Source organism: Microcebus murinus, chromosome 9 (assembly GCF_040939455.1).
Source record: "Microcebus murinus isolate Inina chromosome 9, M.murinus_Inina_mat1.0, whole genome shotgun sequence".
Lineage (NCBI taxonomy): Eukaryota > Metazoa > Chordata > Mammalia > Primates > Cheirogaleidae > Microcebus > Microcebus murinus.
In genome coordinates this window covers 79,020,996-79,041,289 of record NC_134112.1, presented here as the reverse complement: position 1 = coordinate 79,041,289, position 20,294 = coordinate 79,020,996, and the positions used below count along the sequence as shown (strand labels likewise).

Genomic DNA, 20,294 nt, shown 5'->3' with positions numbered 1-20,294 from the left:
ACATTTTTCTGGGAAGCTTGGTGTGTGATCATCTGTGGCACCATTTCTATCACCTGTTTGATATTTTTTTTTGTTGTTATTATTTTTCCTTGGTTTTTGATCATTTGTTTTGTGTCCTAGAATGCCTGGCTGTTAATCTTTTATTTAATATCTCACATTGTATATTCTAAAAAACATATATATATATATGTTATAGATGTTGTTATATTTATCTCCAGAGAAGCTCCTATTTTCTACTTGTAAACAATTGAAGTAGAGGCATGTAACCTTTATATAATCTGGGATTGGGATAATTTGAAGATAGGTTTCAGGCTTTCTGTGGGTTTGTCTAATGTTTATTTACTTTTTCTCCTAGAGGATATCCCTTCAGATATATCAGCTAAAAGTCTTAGATATTTATGAGTGCCTATCCTCCCTAATGGACCCAGATACTAACTGAATTCTTTCTAAATCTAGATGTTAGATTTATTTTTTAGCCTATTGTTCTCTTACACTTAGGATTTAGTAAAGTCTCAAAGAAAAATTGGTGTGAAATATCAGGTCTACTTCTCTGCAGTGTCCTAGAATCATGGATCCTCAAGCTTGGCTGCACTGATATCCTCTGCTTTCAGTTTTTGTCTTTCTAGTCCCACGAGACTGCTAAAAGGTTTGTCTAAACATTTCGGTCTTCTAACCCTTGTACATAGAATTACCTCATCCCATATGAATAAAAGAAGCAGAGAATGTCAGAATTATATCAGGGTACTTTTAAAATTTAATTATTTTATTTATTTTTAGAGACAGGGTCTCTCTCTGTCACCTAGTCTGGAGTGCAGTGGCCCGATCATACCTCACTGTAACCTCCAGCTCCTGGTCTCAAGTAATCCTCCTGCTTTGGCCTCCCAAGGTGCTGGGATTACAGGCTTGAGCCACCATACCCAGCCAGTGTGCTTTTCTTATTTCTTTCTAGGTCTCAGCCCCCTGAGTCTTGGCTATCCTGTTTCTCCTTTCATGTCTCCAAATAGTATCTTTTTTTAAACTTTATTATTCTTTTATAGTTATTCTCTGTGGTTGGATGTATTTGATTAAAACTACTCCTCCAGAGCTAGAACCAGAAATCCTTCATTTATTGAAATTTTAATTTTAATGATAAAATGTTAGCTTTTATAATATTTATTTGATACTTTTTGTGGATGTGTTATTCTTTCAGAACTTTCCAAAGATAATAATTATTTTTATTTCTAATATCTTCTTCCTTTAGCTCTATTGGAGCTATTCTTTTTGTAAGGTTTCTTGGTTCTCCTTAAGCATTTGCTAATTCTTGGTTGTCTGTTCACGTGTATTTGAATCCCAGTTTGCCTGCCTGCTTTGTTGTCAATAGTCTGTCTTTGGTGACTGCAGTGAGGGAGTAGTGCTATTCAAGAATAATGTGTTGGCAGTTTGTCTTATGATTGTAGGGAATCCTCATTCCTTCTGGTGGTTCATCAAGTATTAAACATGTCTCTACTGTGATCCATTGCAAACTCAGTGATAAACATTTTTTTTAAAGATTAACTTATCCAGCTCTCTGAACCCATGCTTTCTGCTATCAGGGATCCTCAAACTTTTTAAACAGGGGTCCAGTTCACTGTCCCTCAGACCATTGGAGGGTCACTGAAGTAGAGGCATGAAGTAGAGGAGTATAGCGCACATTCCACACATGTGCACTGTGGGCGGGGGACTAGTCGACTGTTGCCTGTCTTCGGCAAAAACACCTGGAGGGCGGGATAAATGTGCTGGCGGCCTGCATGTGGCCCGCAGGCTATCGTTTGAGGAAGACTGTGCTAGCTCATTCTGTACAGCTTTAGAAATTATAGTTTTAAGAAAGTCAAAGCTGCCCATTGAGTTTTTGGGTTTTTTAAAATGGAGAATGTAGCTGCTTAATAACAGCAAAACCCGCTAAATTCTCAATTAAAAATCAATTTAAGTGCTTTAACTGAGTCTTTGTTATTTTGAATAAATTTGGCCCAACTCTATTAGAAAAAGGATGACTTTCTGGTTTGGAGAAGGTTCAAGTCATATTAATACTGCTCTTTCACATCTTTCTGTATCTGTAGAGGCCATATGGTGTGTGGTGATGATATAGGCTTTCAAGTCAGAAAAATCTCAGTTTGAATCTATGTTTTATTTCATGTGTTGTGTGACTTTTCAAAAATTGATTGTATCTCAAATATGACTTCTTCATGATTGTGTAATTCTCAAAAATCAACCCATTTCTACCTTATAGGATTATTGTCAGGGGTTAAATAAGTACAGAAAAGATTTGATATAATACTGTACCTGATCCTCAGGATTGATAACTATTATGGTTGTAATTATTACACAACATCTAAACTCATTTCTTTAATCAACATCAAAAATCTTTTAGATTCTAGTAATGTGTTTAACCAAAAACCAACTATACTAACAGAACTTTCCCACTCTATTAGTTTGGTAAAACGGCCATAACTAAGTACCACAGACTGGATAGTTTAAACAACAGAAATTTATTTTCTCACAGTTCTGGTGACTAGAAGCCTGAGATCGAGGTGTCATCAGGGTTGGTTTCTTCCAAGTCCTCTCTCCTTGGTTTGTAGATGACTATCATCTCCTGTGTCTTCACAGGGTCATCCCTCTGCGGGTCTGTGTCCTAATTTCCTTTTCTTATAAGGATACCACCAAAATAAGGCCAACCAAAATGATCTCATTGGAATTTAATTACATCTTTAAAGACCCTGTATCTAAATGCAGTTGCATTCCAAGCTACTGGGACTTAGGATTTCAAAATATGAATTTGGAAGAAGACACAGTTCAGCCCATGACATCATTCTTCTTGGTTCTTTCCATATTAAGTAATATCACCAGGAAAAAGTAGTATTTGTATAACATCTTATGCCTCCATAAAAACACCTGCACTGAGTTACTGATCTAATTATTTTGTCTTTAAAAAGAGTTATAGATGAAGTATCTATTTGAACATGGTTTGATGCCTTTTACAAAACTCTACTTGAAACCATTTCCATGTTATCAAATTTCCTTAAATAATACAACCTAAATAATACATTTTTCCTAAAACTTCAATTTTAGCAAAGCTTCCATCTCTAGACAGAGATAAATATAAGATTTAAGACATTTTCTTTTTGCACTAGCTGCTAGGTGGATAGATGATAGCAGATACAGATAAATGGATTTTGATAGATATATTATAAAAATACAGTTCAGACATGAATTTTATTCCTGTAATAATTGTTTCCTCTTCATTCTTTCTAAAAATGTTCAAATTTTTGTTTTTGTCATGAAAATATTGTTTGTTATATTTTGAGATCTGCTCCAATGATAATTAAAGACATCGTCATAACTCTCATTCTCAGTTCTAATCATGATGCTGCAATCATAAAGGACTAAAAAGCATCAGGGAAGTAAGTGTCTGTGGAGGAAAACATGGAGAAAAACACCTGCAAAGGAAAAAGTGATGAGCACGGATAAAGTAGATGCCTCATATTCATTTTATTATACCCCAGTAGAAAATGTAACAACACTTTTTGGTAAATTATTTTTACTGTTTCTATACATAATTCTTGTATAGAATAATCAAAAATCAAAGATTACATTTTATATAGAAATGCTGTACTTTAAAAAAATCGCTTTGTTTATAAAATTTTTATCAGTCTTTAATGAAAATAATTTACTAATCCAAACATTAAATATCACTTATATTTAATTATAATCAGTCACTATAAATCTAATATCTATTCTTTGTTCTTTAGGAGATTTTTGAGCTTCCTTACAATTTTCCTTTCCTATACTTAGAAAAGCTGATATTCTACATGTTGGTTGATGCTATATCATTCTCTGGAGTTGGTTACCACTATTCCCAATAAGCCTAAGGTTGAAGATTCAGATCTTATGTGTGAATCAGTCCAGTTCTACATCCTTGGTCTTTATTCACAATTCTGCATTCATATAACCTTTGATTTGACTCTTCATTTTGCAAACATGTTTTGAGCCAAAAGGGGATGTGTTGAGAGACTGTGAAAGGATCAGAGACAGTTCATCCCTGTCTCCACTAATGACAACACAATGTAATGTCTCTGACCTGCTGGTGGGTCAGCAACACTGTGATTTCTTCCTGACAGGGGAAACACAACACTCAGGACAGTGATTTTTCCCAGAGTCAAACTAGACTATAATTCTTTCAATGTGCTGACTCTAGAGTCTTCCATAAACATGAAGTATATTTCCTTATGAATAAATAATGTTTTGCTTGTATTTGTGTGTGTGTTCCTATTAGAAAGGCTAAAAAACTTGAAGCTGATTTTGAGAGAGCACTTATGTTCAGTGTTTGTGGTGTAAGGAATGAAGGAAAATGAATAGAGAACAGGATCAAGGTTAATTAGTGACAATGAATGCTATCATTTATTGATTACTAAATGCCAGGCTCCATGCCAATGTTACATATGTTGCCTCATTAAATGCTTTGAGATAGGTCTATGGATACCTAGAAATAGTGTAAGTGCATTACCCTCAGTCATGCTGTTCAGTAGGAGGGGGATCCAGGGCAGAGCCCAGAGCTCTCATATTCCCAAAGTTGAGACCATTGACTTTTGGTTTCTACTATCAATCGCTCCATTGAGAGCAAAATGGTCCATCACTATCATATTTCCAGTTCAAAAGGGCATTATGTTTATCTGTGCAAAATTAAGTTTCTCTTTTAGCCTGGAAGTCAATATGAGAGGAGATGGGCCCTCCAATTTTCCTATATTTTATGGTTAGTATCTGATATGTTTCCTGTTTGAAACTACATGGGTTATTTCCTTTAAATGCCAAATTTGAGAGTAAGAACCCACACCATTTCAAAAAAAATATAGAAAATGTATTTTATCCAGGCAATGTTCTAGGTGCTGAGTTTTTTTCAACAATAAACAACTAGGTAAAAATCCTTGGACTCATGGAACTTTTATTCTCTCTAAAGAAAATAGACAACACATAAATTAAATAAGTAAAATATACAGACTTTTATGATGGAAAATTTTAGTTTATAAGGAGTGAAATACAGCTGGGGAATGCTGGTAGGAGGCTGGGGGTTACAATTTTTAATGATGAGTTCAGGACATGTTTCACTGAGAAGGGGCACGTCAGCAAAGATTTGAAGGAAGTGAAGAAGCAAGCTGTCACATAGAAAAGGCTGAAAGTGAAAGCATGCTTAGGATGTTCTAGGGTCAGCCTGGCAGCCAGCTGGAAGAGAGTGAGTCAAGGAAAGAATAAAGCCAAATGATTTCAGGAGACCTTGTGGGTCATTGTAAGATACCATCAACAGGAAGTCATTGCAGAGTTTAGAGAGTAGGAGTGACCTAATCTGGTTTATGAATAATGAGATTATTCTAGCTCCTGTGTTAGGATTAATCAAATGATCAGACCAGACAAGAACATGAGCAAAAGAAGAGAGATCCCTAGAAAAGCTATAGTACTGATCAAAATGAAAGATGATGGTGGCTCTGAGCAATGCAATACCAGGGAAATATTAGAAAATGACCTGTCTGAGCAACTTTTGAAGGTGGAATCAATAGGATTTGGTCGTAGGTAGAGTGGGAATGTAAAGGAGAAGCAAAGGACAATTTCAAGGTTTTTATCCCAAGAACTACAAAGATGAAAGAAATGAGACACGAGGGACCACTGGAAGAGCAACTTTAGGGATGAAGGTGGGAAATCAAAGGCTTGTTAGCTTCAGATGCTGTGAGACATCCAGGGAAGCCACTCAGAAGGCAATTGATTTCCTGAGAAAAGCCTGGAATTTGTCAGCATGTAAATTATTATTTTAAAGAGGACTAGCTACATATTATACTTTGTGGAGCCCAGTAAAAAGTAAAAATGCAGGCCTCTTTGTTAAAACATTATTACAAATTTCAAAACAGTGACAGCAGAGCATTAAGCCAGTCATGAGTCCCTTCAGAGTACAGAAACCTATGTACAAGTGTGCACCCACAAAGCTGTTCCTGTTTAAGGCCATAATTCCAACTGTGATCAGCAAGAGAGTAATATAGCTAGATGGATGGATAGATAGATGTCCAGGGACTGAGCTCTGGATATTTCAAAGGAAGATGCTAAAAAGATGAGGAGGATACCTGAGGATTGACTCACAGGTAGATGCTAGGATGGTAGTTGATCCAAATAAAACAGAAACAATAATAAAAGATTTGATATTGGCGTGGTGAGGGTTCATCAGTTTCTAGGGTCAACCGAAAGAACTGAGTGGTTGCCTGTGATTTTGCTACTTCCCAATTGCTAGAGGAATTTCATAAGAGTTTAGATTATTGCATGATGGGTTGATTTGGGCTTTAACCATTGACAAGGCAATTGATGTTTCTCTATAAACTTCTTTATCTTTAAAAAATTAATCACTTCTAGTAATAAATGATATTTTGAAGTCCATTAGCTGCTTAAAATAAAATGAAAATCCATTTTTTTGATGAAAGTGTCACTGGCAGGCACATAGATAAGGAAATATAGATAACAGAAGCATAGGAAAACAGGCTTTAAGTGTTAAGGTAGCAGAGGTGAGATTTAACTATCCAAAACAAGATAGAAATATTCAAGAATAAAAAATAAATTGTTTCTTATCACAAGTTATAAATTTGCATTGAGTATTAGGCCTCAGAATAGGTCATCTTTAGTTACTAAGTCTTTGAAACCATACCGGGCTCTATGTCAGAGTTGATGGAGTTCTGTGTGCAGGTAACTGGTTGAAAGTAAAACACTAATTTTTATCCTGAAGAAATATAATATCCTTCCTCTCACTCTTCCTGGAGTCTTTGGATTCCAGGTCATGACCTACATTTAGTCAAGCCTGGATGTGTACAAACGACCCATTCAGATGATAAAGAGGAAGCTCTAATAGGTCCCAGAAAAGACATCATGTTAGGGTGCTCTATTGTGACAATTCCTCCTGCCTTATCCACAGATTGCTAAAAATCTTCAGTGAATCTGCCTGCTTCAGGTTCAAAATTTCCGTAGGGCATGGAGGCAGAGGCAGTGACAGGCCATCAGTGATGTGATAGAAATAATACTCCTTTTCCTCTGGGTATTAGTATTTTAAAGTGACAGGGCAGGAGGGAGCACATAAAAGAAGGATGGGAAAGAAAAAAGTATTAACATATCCAATAACACTGCCAGTATCTCTTGATGAATTTTCGTGGGTTAGGGGGAGTTAATATAGTCTCCTGCATTCTGGTGAGCTGTAACTCTGAGACAGAGAGCTGTTGTGTTATTCTAGGAATGTAGCCCAGACAGTGAATGTGGCCTTGACATCAGCAAATAGAGTTGGCATTTGGACAAAATTTTATTCTGCTTACTTTGAAGTGAGATTGCAAAGACCTTTTCCTAGACATCATGTAGGCAGAGCATGGCTATCAGCTCTTCACTAAACAAATATGTCTAGTTTAGATAATTGTCTAATAGATCCTTCTCTTGTGCCATACATCTAAAGGGATACTTTGTTAGCATCCTTTTAGATTCAAAGTTGTAGGGTAAATAATCATTCTTCAGCTATTTTGTACTTAAAAGACATTTTATAATGATTATATCATTCTACCCTGTAACTCCTCTGTGAGAAAGATATTATTTCTCCCCCATTGCATAGATACGAAATTAAAGGCCAGAGAGGAAACATAAGACCACACATTTGTCCAATTACCATGTTAGTTTTATTGGTTTGGATTGTTGCCTGGTGGGTTGACTTGGAGGCTTTTATCACCCACAAAGCAACTCAAGAGTTTCTCCATAAACCTCATCTTTTAAAAAAATGTAAGTGGAGGTTCTGGAATTTAAACCCAGGTCTGCTGGAACATATTCCCTGTCTACATGGCTCAAGTAATTGGAATTTTCTATATATATACAAAAATCCATGAGTTTTTTTGCAATCAAGTGCTCATTTTTAATCTTTTAATATAATCTCTCCTTTCTTCTTAAATATCCTTAAATATCAGAGATATTCAGAATCCAATAATCTATGGTACTAAGAATTTAGTTTTTCTAGAATGACAGTAGGTGGCATTTATTTATTTATTTCATTTTGCTTTTGCAGTCACTGAGGTTATGACATATGGCTTTTTTTCATTTCAATAAAAATTTAAAGATGAGGTTCAAAAACTCACTTTATTTATAGTCCAAGGACCTGTAACAAGTGCTAGGCTTCTGTAAGGTTGTGGATTTTAGGGTATAATTTTTATAGATGCTTTTCCTGTATCAAATTCACATTTAAAATTTTTCAGAAGATGTTTTAAGAGAGCACATAATTAAGATCAGCATTTTTGTGTAATTTGAAAGTGTAGTATCTAATGAAGAGCTTGGTACACTAAGCATAGTACTATTTAATTCTAATGTCTATGTTTATTACATCTTTTATTGAGTTGACTTGCCAAAAGGAGAGACTACAGTAATTTTTTTAATGAAGAAGCTCACATTCCAGAATCTTCTTTATGCCTAATATTTAGCTAGATTAACTTTATGCTATATTACAGAAACTATTTTGATTAAGGGAAGAAAAATATTACTTATGTTTTTGGTAGCAAAGAAAATTTACAAAATTTTAAAACCATAAAGGTATTTTTGTACTATTTGGACTAGTACTATACATTTTAGCAAGAGTAACAGATTAAGTTATTCAAAAAATCCAGCTAAGCAGTATGAGTATTCTCATAATTTCGTGACTGTTTGATCTCTGGATTTTGTGTATTTTTGTTTGTTTTTTTTTTTTTAAGCTAAATTTGCTTTCTAGGATCTGGCTGGGACAAAACCGATGGTTGCCTATATGTGTGCCTTTGGAATATTTATGTGTATGGTTTGGACTTTCACATATTCTTTTTTTTTACCTTTATGTCTTCTCTTGGCAGCCAATTTTCTGGATAGATTTTTGCAACAATGCTAGCTTGAAAATAAGTAAGAATTCAAAGGTTAACACATGAGATTCTTAGGTGTACTCATAATAATAGGTTGCTTAAAAGTATATGATAAAGCTTGGGGAGATTTGTGAGGTTTAAAGGCACATATCTACATTTTATAGAGACCTTCTTAATTGTTGTAAACCTTGTCAACCTGGCTAAAGGATATTCCCACACTTACAATGAGGTTTTATGCAAGGATAGCCTTAGAAGTAGATGGACTGAACGATAAACTCAGTCATCTGCATGGTATGATTTATCACACACAAGGATGGTCTCTTTACTTGTATCTGAGGTTCTCTATATGGTTTGGACAGTTCTTTGCCTCAAGGCTTTGCCATCTGCTAAGAGAAAAACCATCTCCTCTAGTAAAAGACAACACAGTGATGTCAATTCAGGTATTTGCTGTTGACGGTGAATGTTTTTTTTATCTTTTATCAAAAAGGACAGAATTAGCTAGGCTCTTGAGGATTGTCAGAGGAAATTTGACTAGTACTATACATTTTATCAAGACTAATAGATTAAAACTTAACATTTGAACTAATCAGGATCATTTTCAGAGGCATTATTACAGTGAGCAGATCTATTAATGGGGCTCATAGATATAACAAAAGAGATGTCTTCACAATCTTTAAACACAGTTTCTCTGTGGCCTCAGTATCCTAAGCTATTTGGGGAAGTTATATTTCACACTCAGGACATGAAAAATGGAAGCAGATCAAAGGTTTTTGATTTTTGAGATTAAAATACTGTTATGTCTGCTTCTGTACCATGACAAAAAAGCCAAAGCAGTGGAATTAGGTTTGGTTTTATTGAATTCTTAACCTCTAGGTTGTAGAAAGAAAAATCTTCCAGAGAGTTTTCTCTCTGTAAGTCCTAGAACAGTTGATTTTAGTAGGATATGGGTAAGCAATGACCACAAGGGAGAATTTTCTTAATGAAGAGGCCCACACCCTATCCCCAGAGTACATGTCTGAATCTTGGAGGGAAGAGGTCTCATGTATTTTGTAAAAGCATCTGCATTTATTTTAATTTGATGTGATCATTGAGAATCCACTAGAAGTGATTTTCAGAGGGGCTGTCAAAAAAAAAAAAAAAATCAAGCCCTGATGGCATGCCTGTGATTTCTCAGGTTTGATAGTTAAAATCATATAATGATGTGAAGATGCAAACACTACCATTATTCAAGCAATGGTGTGCAATTGTGATATTCTGAAATGTTTCATTTCCACTCTAGTTCCACTATATATAAAATTTACCTTCTGGGTTAAGCTTACTGCTAAAATAATTCTTGACCCACTGGTTACCTTTTGAAGAAGGTCTTTGTGGCATAAAATGTAAATGTTTTGCCGGACTGAATTTGTCCTCTTCCTTATGAATGTTTATTTATAATCCTAAGAGGAAAGTATGCTCCACCACCATCTTTTTTTTTTTTTTTTCTTTTTTTTTTTTTTTTTTTTGAGACAGAGTCTCACTTTGTTGCCCAGGCTAGAGTGAGTGCCGTGGCGTCAGCCTGGCTCACAGCAACCTCAATCTCCTGGGCTCAGCGATCCTACTGGCTCAGCCTCCCGAGTAGCTGGGACTACAGGCACGTGCCACCATGCCCAGCTAATTTTTTGTATATATATTTTTAGTTGGTCAATTAATTTATTTCTATTTTTGGTAGAGACGGGGTCTCGCTCAGGCTGGTTTCGAACTCCTGACCTTGAGCAATCCGCCCGCCTCAGCCTCCCAAAGTGCTAGGATTACAGGCGTGAGCCACCACGCCCGGCGTCCACCACCATCTTTTTAAAAAAGTTTCAAAATATTAAGGGAGGTCAAATATTTTTGTTACATGGCTTGAGTCAGGACTGTAAATGTGCCCATCACTTGAATAGTGTTCATTGCACCCCTTAGGTGGGTTTTTTCCATTCCCCTACTCCCCTCTTCCCCCCCCCTTGATTTCCAGTGACTTTTACTGCTATCTGTGAACTTCTGTGCCCATCAGTTAGTTCCAATTTATTAAAGAGTATACGTAGTATTTGTTTTTCCTTTCTTGAGATAGTTCGCTTAGGATAATGGTCTCCAATTCTTTCCAAATGCAATTACAAAGATCTGGAATCAACCCTAGTGCTCATCAATCCCCCACCATCTTAGTTGTTTATCTTTTTATTTTAAGGAATTGAGCTTAATAAAAAATACAACCTTACTCATCCACACTTGCAGGTTGGGATATAGGAATGCTTGACTATAGTTAAGGACAACTTTATTGAATGCCTTCTAATGTACCTTTAGCAAAGAAGCTGGGGCAATTTTTAAACTAGTATGTTATTTGCTTTATCTCCTGCTAGTCAAGTTTACCAACAGTGATTTTTTTTTCTCCCTCCAGATGTACATCCAGACAACAACACTTACTGTCTCCATGAGTTTAAGTGCTTCTGTGTCTCTGGGCATGCTCTATATGCCCAAGGTTTATATTATAATTTTTCATCCAGAGCAGAATGTTCAAAAACGCAAGAGGAGCTTCAAAGCTGTGGTGACAGCTGCCACCATGCAAAGCAAACTGATCCAAAAAGGAAATGACAGACCAAATGGCGAGGTGAAAAGTGAACTCTGTGAGAGTCTTGAAACCAACAGTAAGTCATCTGTAGACTTTCCGATGGTCAAGAGCGGGAGCACTTCCTAATAGATGTACGTTGAACATTATTCTCCTAGTCTTGGGGATTGTGCTACATGTGTCCAGGGCATGGCAGTACTTACATCGCATGAGGCACTCACAAGAGTTAGAACCGTTTGGTGAGAACCAAATGATGTCAAGATGAGTGGCTGTTCTACAGAGTACAAGTGTGCACACAAAATCTCTTTTACAATGATTATCAGGTCTTGCTTTTGAGGCATTACAGAACTTGAGATTTGGAAGTATCTTCCATTTATAAAATTATCTTTTAGCACTTAGGAACTATTCACCAATTTTTCTTGGTTCAATATTGGCTGCTTTTTATAGTATTAATACTTTGCTAATATTTATGGAATATGCTACTACAGATCTCATACAAATAATTGATATGTTATTTGAGTCTTTAAGAAAATGAGAAACTGGTCAGCCAGTATGTTTAGTTAAGTCACAGTTGATACTTATTTCTTTCAAGTGGTCTCCTTCCCTTGGGCTTTCCAAAACTTCCCTTTACTTTCTGTCTTGGATATAGTAGAGCTCTTCTCTGAAAGCCTTATGACCCTGGAAATAGAATCCTTTTCACAATCACCATCCTATTTTTCTTTTCTTCATCTATTTGGCTCTTCACTATAGTCCAGTCCAGAAGAAGCACATGATAACAATACACTGAAACCTGAGCCCATCCACTAGAGTTTAACTGGTCTAGTAAAGTCCATCTTGGTATTTATGGAAGAGTAGCCAAAGACTGAAAATTTGTATGGTAAAAGACCAGAAAGCTGAATGTAGTAAAAATTATAGACTTTACATTACTAGGTTCTATAAATTGATCAAAAAGAAATAAAAGCTAAGGTACTTGCATTATAGTGGCTTCCATTCTTTTGGGAATACAACATAGGTATTCAATAATTAAGGAAAAAATCCTATTCAAAAATAGTCTCTTCTCTCAGATTTCTCCAGCAGTTTTTATCCCCTACTCTCTATACTTTTAACACTAAATATAGGGGAAAACTAAGAATTGATTGTATGTGCTTTAATTATTTATTGCAATTCATAGTCTTCACTAGATTTACAAAACTTCTTTGGTATCAAGATTTCCAGGAGAACATTGTCTACTCTAATTCTCCATACACAGAACTATCCTTAGATGATTAGCATTGCTTAAACTTGTTGGTTTCAATGACAATTGGACTTGTTGGAATTATTGGCTGCATTGTCCCTAAGAATACTACCTTCAGATCACTAATACCAAATTTAGTCACTTTTAGAGAAGTGAACTTTACAAGAATTTCATAAACACTCCCCTATCTTTCTGCAAACAGGAAACCTTGAGAAACCATAAGAGAAGGCACAGTAAGGTTGGGTTTTAGTAACAAATCATTATATAATCTTCTCCAATTATAGGTAAGCAATTTATTAGTAACAGGCCTATTTTGGCTCTTAGCAAACTATATACTATAAATACTATTAGAGGGATTAGAGTAGAATGCTTGTGATTTGAGAACAGAATTTTACCTGTGTTTTTGTACCTTGAAAGCAATAGTGTAAGAAGTTAAAACCTATTGTAAAATGTCAACAAACTACTGTTGACCAGTGATACACTGTGAACACTGAGACTTCTCACTATGAGACTCTAGACTCTATTATTATACTGTTTTTCAGCAGCAATCCAGGAAACACTATAAAATATGGCTACCAAATGGAACAACCAAACTTACAGTGAAATAAATACCAGTCATCCCACACTCACCTATGGAAAGTGGCAGATAAAAAAATTAATAGCCTTTTTCACCCTTTTAAAGAATAAAAAGTTTCTGGGCATGGTGGCTCATGCCTGTAATTCTAGCACTCTGGGAGGCCGAGATGGGAGGATCACTCAAGGTCAGGAGTTCAAAACCTGCCTGAGCGAGACCCCGTCTCTACTATAAATAGAAAGAAATTAATTGGCCAACTAAGAATATATAGAAAAAATTAGCCGGGCATGGTGGCACATGCTTGTAGTCCCAGCTACTTGGGAGGCTGAGGCAGGAGGATCGCTTGAGCCTAGGAGTTTGAGGTTGCTGTCAGCTAGGCTGATGGCACAGCACCCTAACGCAGACAAGAGTGAGACTCTGTCTCAAAAAAAAAAAAAAAAAAAAGAATAAAAAGTTTCCCTGAAAAGGGAAAGTTTCAGTGTTGGTAAGAATTAATCTCACATTATTGAAATAAATCTCATACATTTACTATTTTCCTTCTATTATTTTCTGTTAATGTTGAAATATAAATTATATAACATACACACATTCCTCTATTTTCTCTACAATAAAAATGAAATATTACAAACACAAGGCCTATTTGGAGGGTAAGCCTACAATATTTTGCTGGAGTCCGATGCTCACTCTTAGAAGGTAAAGGAAAGTAAAAAAGGTGAATCAAGATAAACAATTTAACTGCAGGATAGATACTTAAATTGTACTCTGGAGATTTTTAGTATGTTCATCTTTTACATGAGTAGTTTAGATTTGAATAAATTGGGTCCAAATAAAGTGACTAGTTTATACATTCAAGAGAAACAGTATATGAAATCTTACATTCTTCCATAATCACACTCCAGGTTACCATTTTTAACCTTTATTCACTTATGTGACCATCTTACAATGAAAGAGTAGATTTGTGTACTTTTTAAAAGAAACTTGCAATTTAATATTTAAGAGTCCAAGTGAGAAACTTGGCACAGGCAACATAGGCTCCCATGTCCCTGTTACCTTTACTATGTGTACCAGGGGTTTCAAATTAGTCTAAAGTCTTCTGAAATCACAAACAATCTAACAGTATTCTTATAATTAATAAATTAAATTCAATCTTTTTCTCCTAAAATATGTTATGTCTTTAGAAATATATTCGAATATAGTTGCCATTCAACTATATGTAAAAAGCACAACACCTTCTCAGATTTAAAACACTTCTTCTCAAAATGGGTAGAGTCTATTCTTAATAAATCCAGGACTGCTTAATCCACTGGGAAAGTGACTATGTTGCTACATTCTCATACTTTCTGCTACCAAGACTTTTGATAAATTACCATTAGTACAGTGAAAACGATATTTAAAAAGTGTTTTATAAACTATAAATCACAATATAAAGGTAAAGGTACCATTGATGCCTTGAAAATGTAGATTGGTCTGTGTTTAATAGAAAAGAGAAGACTTAAAATTCAGAAACTACAGTTTTAGCATCCCTTTTTCTTTTTTTAAATATATAGAGGATTTTGATAATCATGGCTACTATTCCATTGGTTAGAAATTTTTGTTCCTAATATTAGTTGTATATTTACAATATACATGCAATGCTTTTTCTTCATGGCCATGGAGTTTTGCAAGTCCTCACATTTAGAAATTTCATCTTAAAGATGATTTGTTAATGCCAGAAACTCTCATCATATGTTCAAGATTTTAAAGTTTCAAAGCTACACAGAATAAATTTAAGTAATATGAAGCTGGATGGGAAATCAATGAGTACCTGTTAATTGCTGAATTTGCACACTACATTTCGCATTCAAAAAAGGTCCGTAATAGGGTGAGAGGAGAATTAGTTGGCATATATGAATTTTGCCAACTGTACCCAATTAACAAATGCTGTACATAGTATTCTTTGAGCTATGTTCATGAATAATTCATGAATACAGCTGCTGCTGGAGGTAGATTTGCTTTCTCTAGCTTATGAACACAATGTGGTGCACACACAGAAATTTACCATTGCTGAACTCAAAAACTGATTTTCACATAAACATATTCATCACCACTGTGAAAAAAATATCCCTACTATGTTATTTGTACATCCCTGATCCATTTTACTTTATAATAATTCTAGGATAAAGATTCTTGTAAAATATTTGCCCCCCAGAAAGCTTGTCCTGTATTATTGTATTCCTGTTGACTAAATCATTTGTTTCCAGAGCCTTATACTTCTATATCTAACCATTAGAAAAGTAAATTTTATGTCCTTCTGTGAATTATATTCTCAATAGAATTCTACCATTTTTATTCTTGGAGATCAATTTTAAGAGTTCAAAAAATGAAGTGTGAATATTTAATTAAATATAGAGCCTCAAAGTTGGAATGATCTTTAAAGATGATCTGATCCAAATCACCATCTTTTGAATGAATAACTTCTGAATATTATCTTTTTTAAAATTTTCTTTTATTTCTAGCAATCTCAGGTGAATGAATTTTATCTTCTTCAAGCTCTTTTTGGTTCTTGTTCCTTTATTTCAACCATAATTTTTCTTTCTAGTTAATACAAATTGGATAAATATTTCCCACGTTTTTAGTTATTGTTGAAAATATTGAACAGTGTAGGAAGTTGGGTGACCCTTTTAATGGTCATTTATTTACTTATTTATTTATTTTTGAGACAGAGTCTCACTCTGTTGCCTGGGCTTTAGTGCTGTGGCATCAGCCTAGCTCACAGCAACCTCAAACTCCTGGGCTCAAGCAATCCTCCTGCCTCAGCCTCCCAAGTAGCTGGGACTACAGGCACGTGCCACCGCACCCTGCTAATTTTTTTCTATTTTTAGTTGTTTGGCTAATTTCTTTCTATTTATAGTAGAGACGGGGTCTCCCACTTGCTCAGGCTGGTCTTGAACTCCTGAGCTCAAGCAATCCTCCTGTCTTGGCCTCCCTGTGTACAGGTGTGAGCCGCTGTGTCCGGCCTTTAATAGGCATTTTTACAAACCTTATGACAATTTTTTTGTCCATCTTGTCTACAAAGATTATACTTTTATTTTCTTAGAGGCAATTTAGAGGCATATGAGAGTATTATATAAATAATAAATAAAAGTAAACTATCATGAAAAATCATGTTTCACCTCACATCAAACCAAATGTAATAAATATGTTACTTTTTGGAAAGGTTAAGTAGAAAGTAGGACTCCATATTGGTTTTTCCAGACTACAGCTTTTCCCTCCCCTCCACCCCAATCTACTCTGTCTCCATCCTCACAAAAACCCAGTGTTGTAGGTTTTTGACCAGTTATGAAACTGAGGCTCATTGATCTGATTCAGTTACCTTTGTTTACTTATTTTGTAGGAAATAGAATGAAATTTAAAACCAGGTGAAAAGTCTACTTTTTTTCCACTGTGCCATGATAATTATCTAGAAGTGTGAGCAATTTAGATAAGATGAGATATGTCATGTATTTTTGGCCTGAAGCTCATAACAAATGAAATAAAAAATAGCAAAAACATTTACAAATAGCACTTCCTTGGGCTATCTGTGTTAATTTTAGTGATTGTGAACTTTGTATAGTCTTGGTCTCTGGTAAGAACTTGTCTTGTCCCTCAGCAGTGTCACATACTAAAATGGAATGAGTCTGATTGTCAATTATTTCAGAGGAGGAATCTTGCAATTTCTAGTCTTATTCAATATTCAATAACTAAATTATTCTCTAAAAATCTGTTTCATTCTGAATTGGATTTATATATTGAAATACATATATATTTTGCTTTTTATGCCTTTTTTCTTATGATTATTCATTCTAAAATTACACTGAAAAATAAGACATCATATTTGAATTTTAGGGCAGAGATTTATTTCATCACATCTTTCAAAAACCCAAAGGAATTATTTGTATCTTGATTTATTTTCTCTGGAATGTTAAGCATAAGTATAAATTTGACACAGAAAATTTTGCTATTCATATCTCTCTAATAGTCTGGCAATAATGAGTTTTACTTCACAGTAAGTTGGTAACAGAAAATTAAATATTCATTATTTTCTTTGCCTCTTTATTTATTTTCTAAACATCTTTATTTGTATCCTTTAAATGAAACCAAAACAAAAGTATGCACTGGCATTGCACATTTTTGTTTTAATGTTAGAAATATTCCATGGACTTGATATTTTACATGGTCACCTCTCGAGTATAAAATATCTTTTGTTTTTAAATGGAAGATATATTTATTCTCATAGTACAACTAATTATAATTAATTAACCCGTTTTTGGTCACAGACTCAAAGAAGTGAGGTCTTTCATTTAAGTTGTAAAAAACACTTTTTTGTATTTTGTAGGACAAATAATTTATCTATTGTTTTATTTTACATATATGTAAATATTAGTCAAAATATACATTTGAATTGAATTTTGCCTAAATTTATTAAAAGTATTACTTTTACATTTTTAGTTTTCTGCTAAATATCTATATACTATAAATGAGATTACTAGTTTTTATAGATTAGACTTGGTGCTGCATTTCGATTTTTATTATCATTGAATTTTTACTACAGTTGTGTGTTGCTTAATTACAAGGATACATTCTGAGAAATGCATCATCCGATGATTTTGTCTTTGTGTGAACATCATAGAGTGTACCTAAACAATTGTATAGTCTATTACACACCTAGGCTATATATATATGGTATAGCCTATTGCTCCTAGGCTACAAACCTATACAGCATGTTACTGTATGAATTCTGTAGGCAATTGTAACATAATGGTAAATATTTATGTATCTAAACATATTTAAACATAGAAAAGGTATAACAAAAGGTACAGTAAAAGTACAATATAAAATATAAAAAATGCTACACTCTATATAGGGCACTAATCATGATTGGAGCTTGTAAGACTGTGAAGTTACTCTGGGTGAGTCAGTGAGTGAGTTGTGAGTGAATGTGAAGTCCTAGAACATTACTATACACTATTGTTGACTTTATAAACATTGTACGCTTGGACTACACTAAATGTATTTAAAAATTTCCTTTTTTAATAATGTATTAACCTTAGCTTACTATAACTACTTTATAATTTTTTTTTAGCTTTTTGGCACTTTTGTAATAACACATAGCTCAAAACACAAACACTTTGTATAGCTATGCACAAGTATTTTTATCTTTATATTCTATATCCTAAAGGCTATACTTTATAAGCTTTTTTTATCTCTAAATTTTCTTTTTACATTTTAAACTTTTTTGCTAAAAGCTAAGACACAAATACACACATTAGCCTGGGCCTACACAGGGTCAGGATCATCAGTCTCACTGTCTTCCACCTCCACATCTGTTCCACTGGAAGGTTTCCAGGGGCAACAACATATATGAAGATGTCATCTCTTATGGTAACAATGCCTTCTTGTGGAATACCTCACGAAGGATCTACCTGAGGTTGTTTTATAGTTAATTTTTTAAATATATAAGTAGAAGGACTATACTCTAAAATAATGATAAAAAGTATAGTATAATAAATACATAAGCCAATATCATAGTCATTTACTATCATTATCAAGTATCATGCACAATATATAATTGTATGTGTTACACTTTAATACAACTGGCAGCATAGTAGGTTTGTTTACAACAGTGTCATCACAAACATGTGAGTAATGTAGTGGTGCATTATGACAGCTATAACTTCACTGGGCAATTTTTCAGCTCCATTATAATTTGACAGGACCCCCTTCGTATAGGTGGTCTGTCATCGAGGAAATGTCATTATGCTATGCAAGAATGTACACTTTTTAAAAATAATGAGTAATGTATTGTAAAAGCTGAATGTCATGAAACAGTCATCACAGAATTTGAATTTAAAATCATATTAACAGAATAATTTATTATTATATGCTCTTAATTTTTCCTAATTTGTCTTAACAGCTTCGTCTACCAAGACAACATATATCAGCTACAGCAATCATTCCATCTGAAACAGGAAAATGATTCAATCTGAAGAAATGTGGTATGTGATCTTAAACAATGAACATGAGACCACAAAAACTCACTCCTGGAGATCTCCGTAGACTACAATCAATAAAATCAATAGTCAGTCTCGTAAGGAACAAAATTAGCCATGAACCAAAAGTATCAATAATGGGAGTGAAGAAACCCATTTTATACAATACAACCAATGAGTGTCAAACTAAAATATTGCTTACTCATGAGCAGTTAAAAAAAATCACAAAGGGAAAACTAACGTTAGCTTGTGAAAAAAAAAATGCTGTTGAAATAAACCATGTCTGATGTTATTCTTGTAAGTATTTTTCTGTGATTGTGAGAACTCTCGTTCCTGTCCCACATTGTTCAACTTGTATAAGACAATGAGTCTGTTTCTTGTAATGGCTGACCGGATTGAAGCCCTGGGTTGTGCTAAAAATAAATGCAATGATTGATGCATGCAAATTTTTATACAAATAATTTATTTCTAATAATAAAGGAATGTTTTGCAAATGTTGAGAGTTGTTTCGTTCCAGTTTTAAAGCTAGAGAAAACTTCTTTCTAGTTGGCACTTCTGCTGTTATTTAGCTCCTTCTATAAAAGCCCTGGTGTTCTGAGGAATTATTATTTCTTTAAGGAATGTGTTTTTGTACATTCATGTGTATATGAGGAAAACTGTCTTTTATTCCCATATTAAAAGGCATTATTTGTGTAAGATTTTGTGAATATTTCACCATTTTTCTGTGGTAGCTTTTCATAGTAATAACTTCTTTCATGAACAATCAAGCAATAGTTTGAGGTAAATTGCTTCAAGTATTATAATTAACAAATGATAAGTTAAACTTTACTTCAGAGAATGTAATATGGAAATTACCATTTAAAAGCACATCAAAGTGCCACTGAAATTTTCCATTACACATCTAAATCAAAACTTTTGCATAACAAAATATCCTGTGGTGTGTAATATTAACCTTTTCTCATGTGGGCCTAGTATTCGCTGAAATCAGTGAAGTAATGGGCCTTACCCC

General features: G+C 34.3%; 1 protein-coding gene across 1 annotated transcript in view; it reads left to right on the top strand.

Annotated features, from left to right (window-relative positions):
* Positions 1-19,981, top strand: part of GRM8 (glutamate metabotropic receptor 8) — a 728,319-nt gene extending 708,338 nt beyond the window's left edge. The window contains exons 10-11 of the mRNA XM_012789100.3: positions 11,302-11,548; positions 19,210-19,981. Of these exons, the coding sequence (XP_012644554.1) occupies positions 11,302-11,548; positions 19,210-19,259 (297 nt within the window). The 3' untranslated portion in view covers positions 19,260-19,981. The remainder of the gene's footprint in view (positions 1-11,301; positions 11,549-19,209) is intronic.
* Positions 19,982-20,294: the final 313 nt, after the last annotated feature.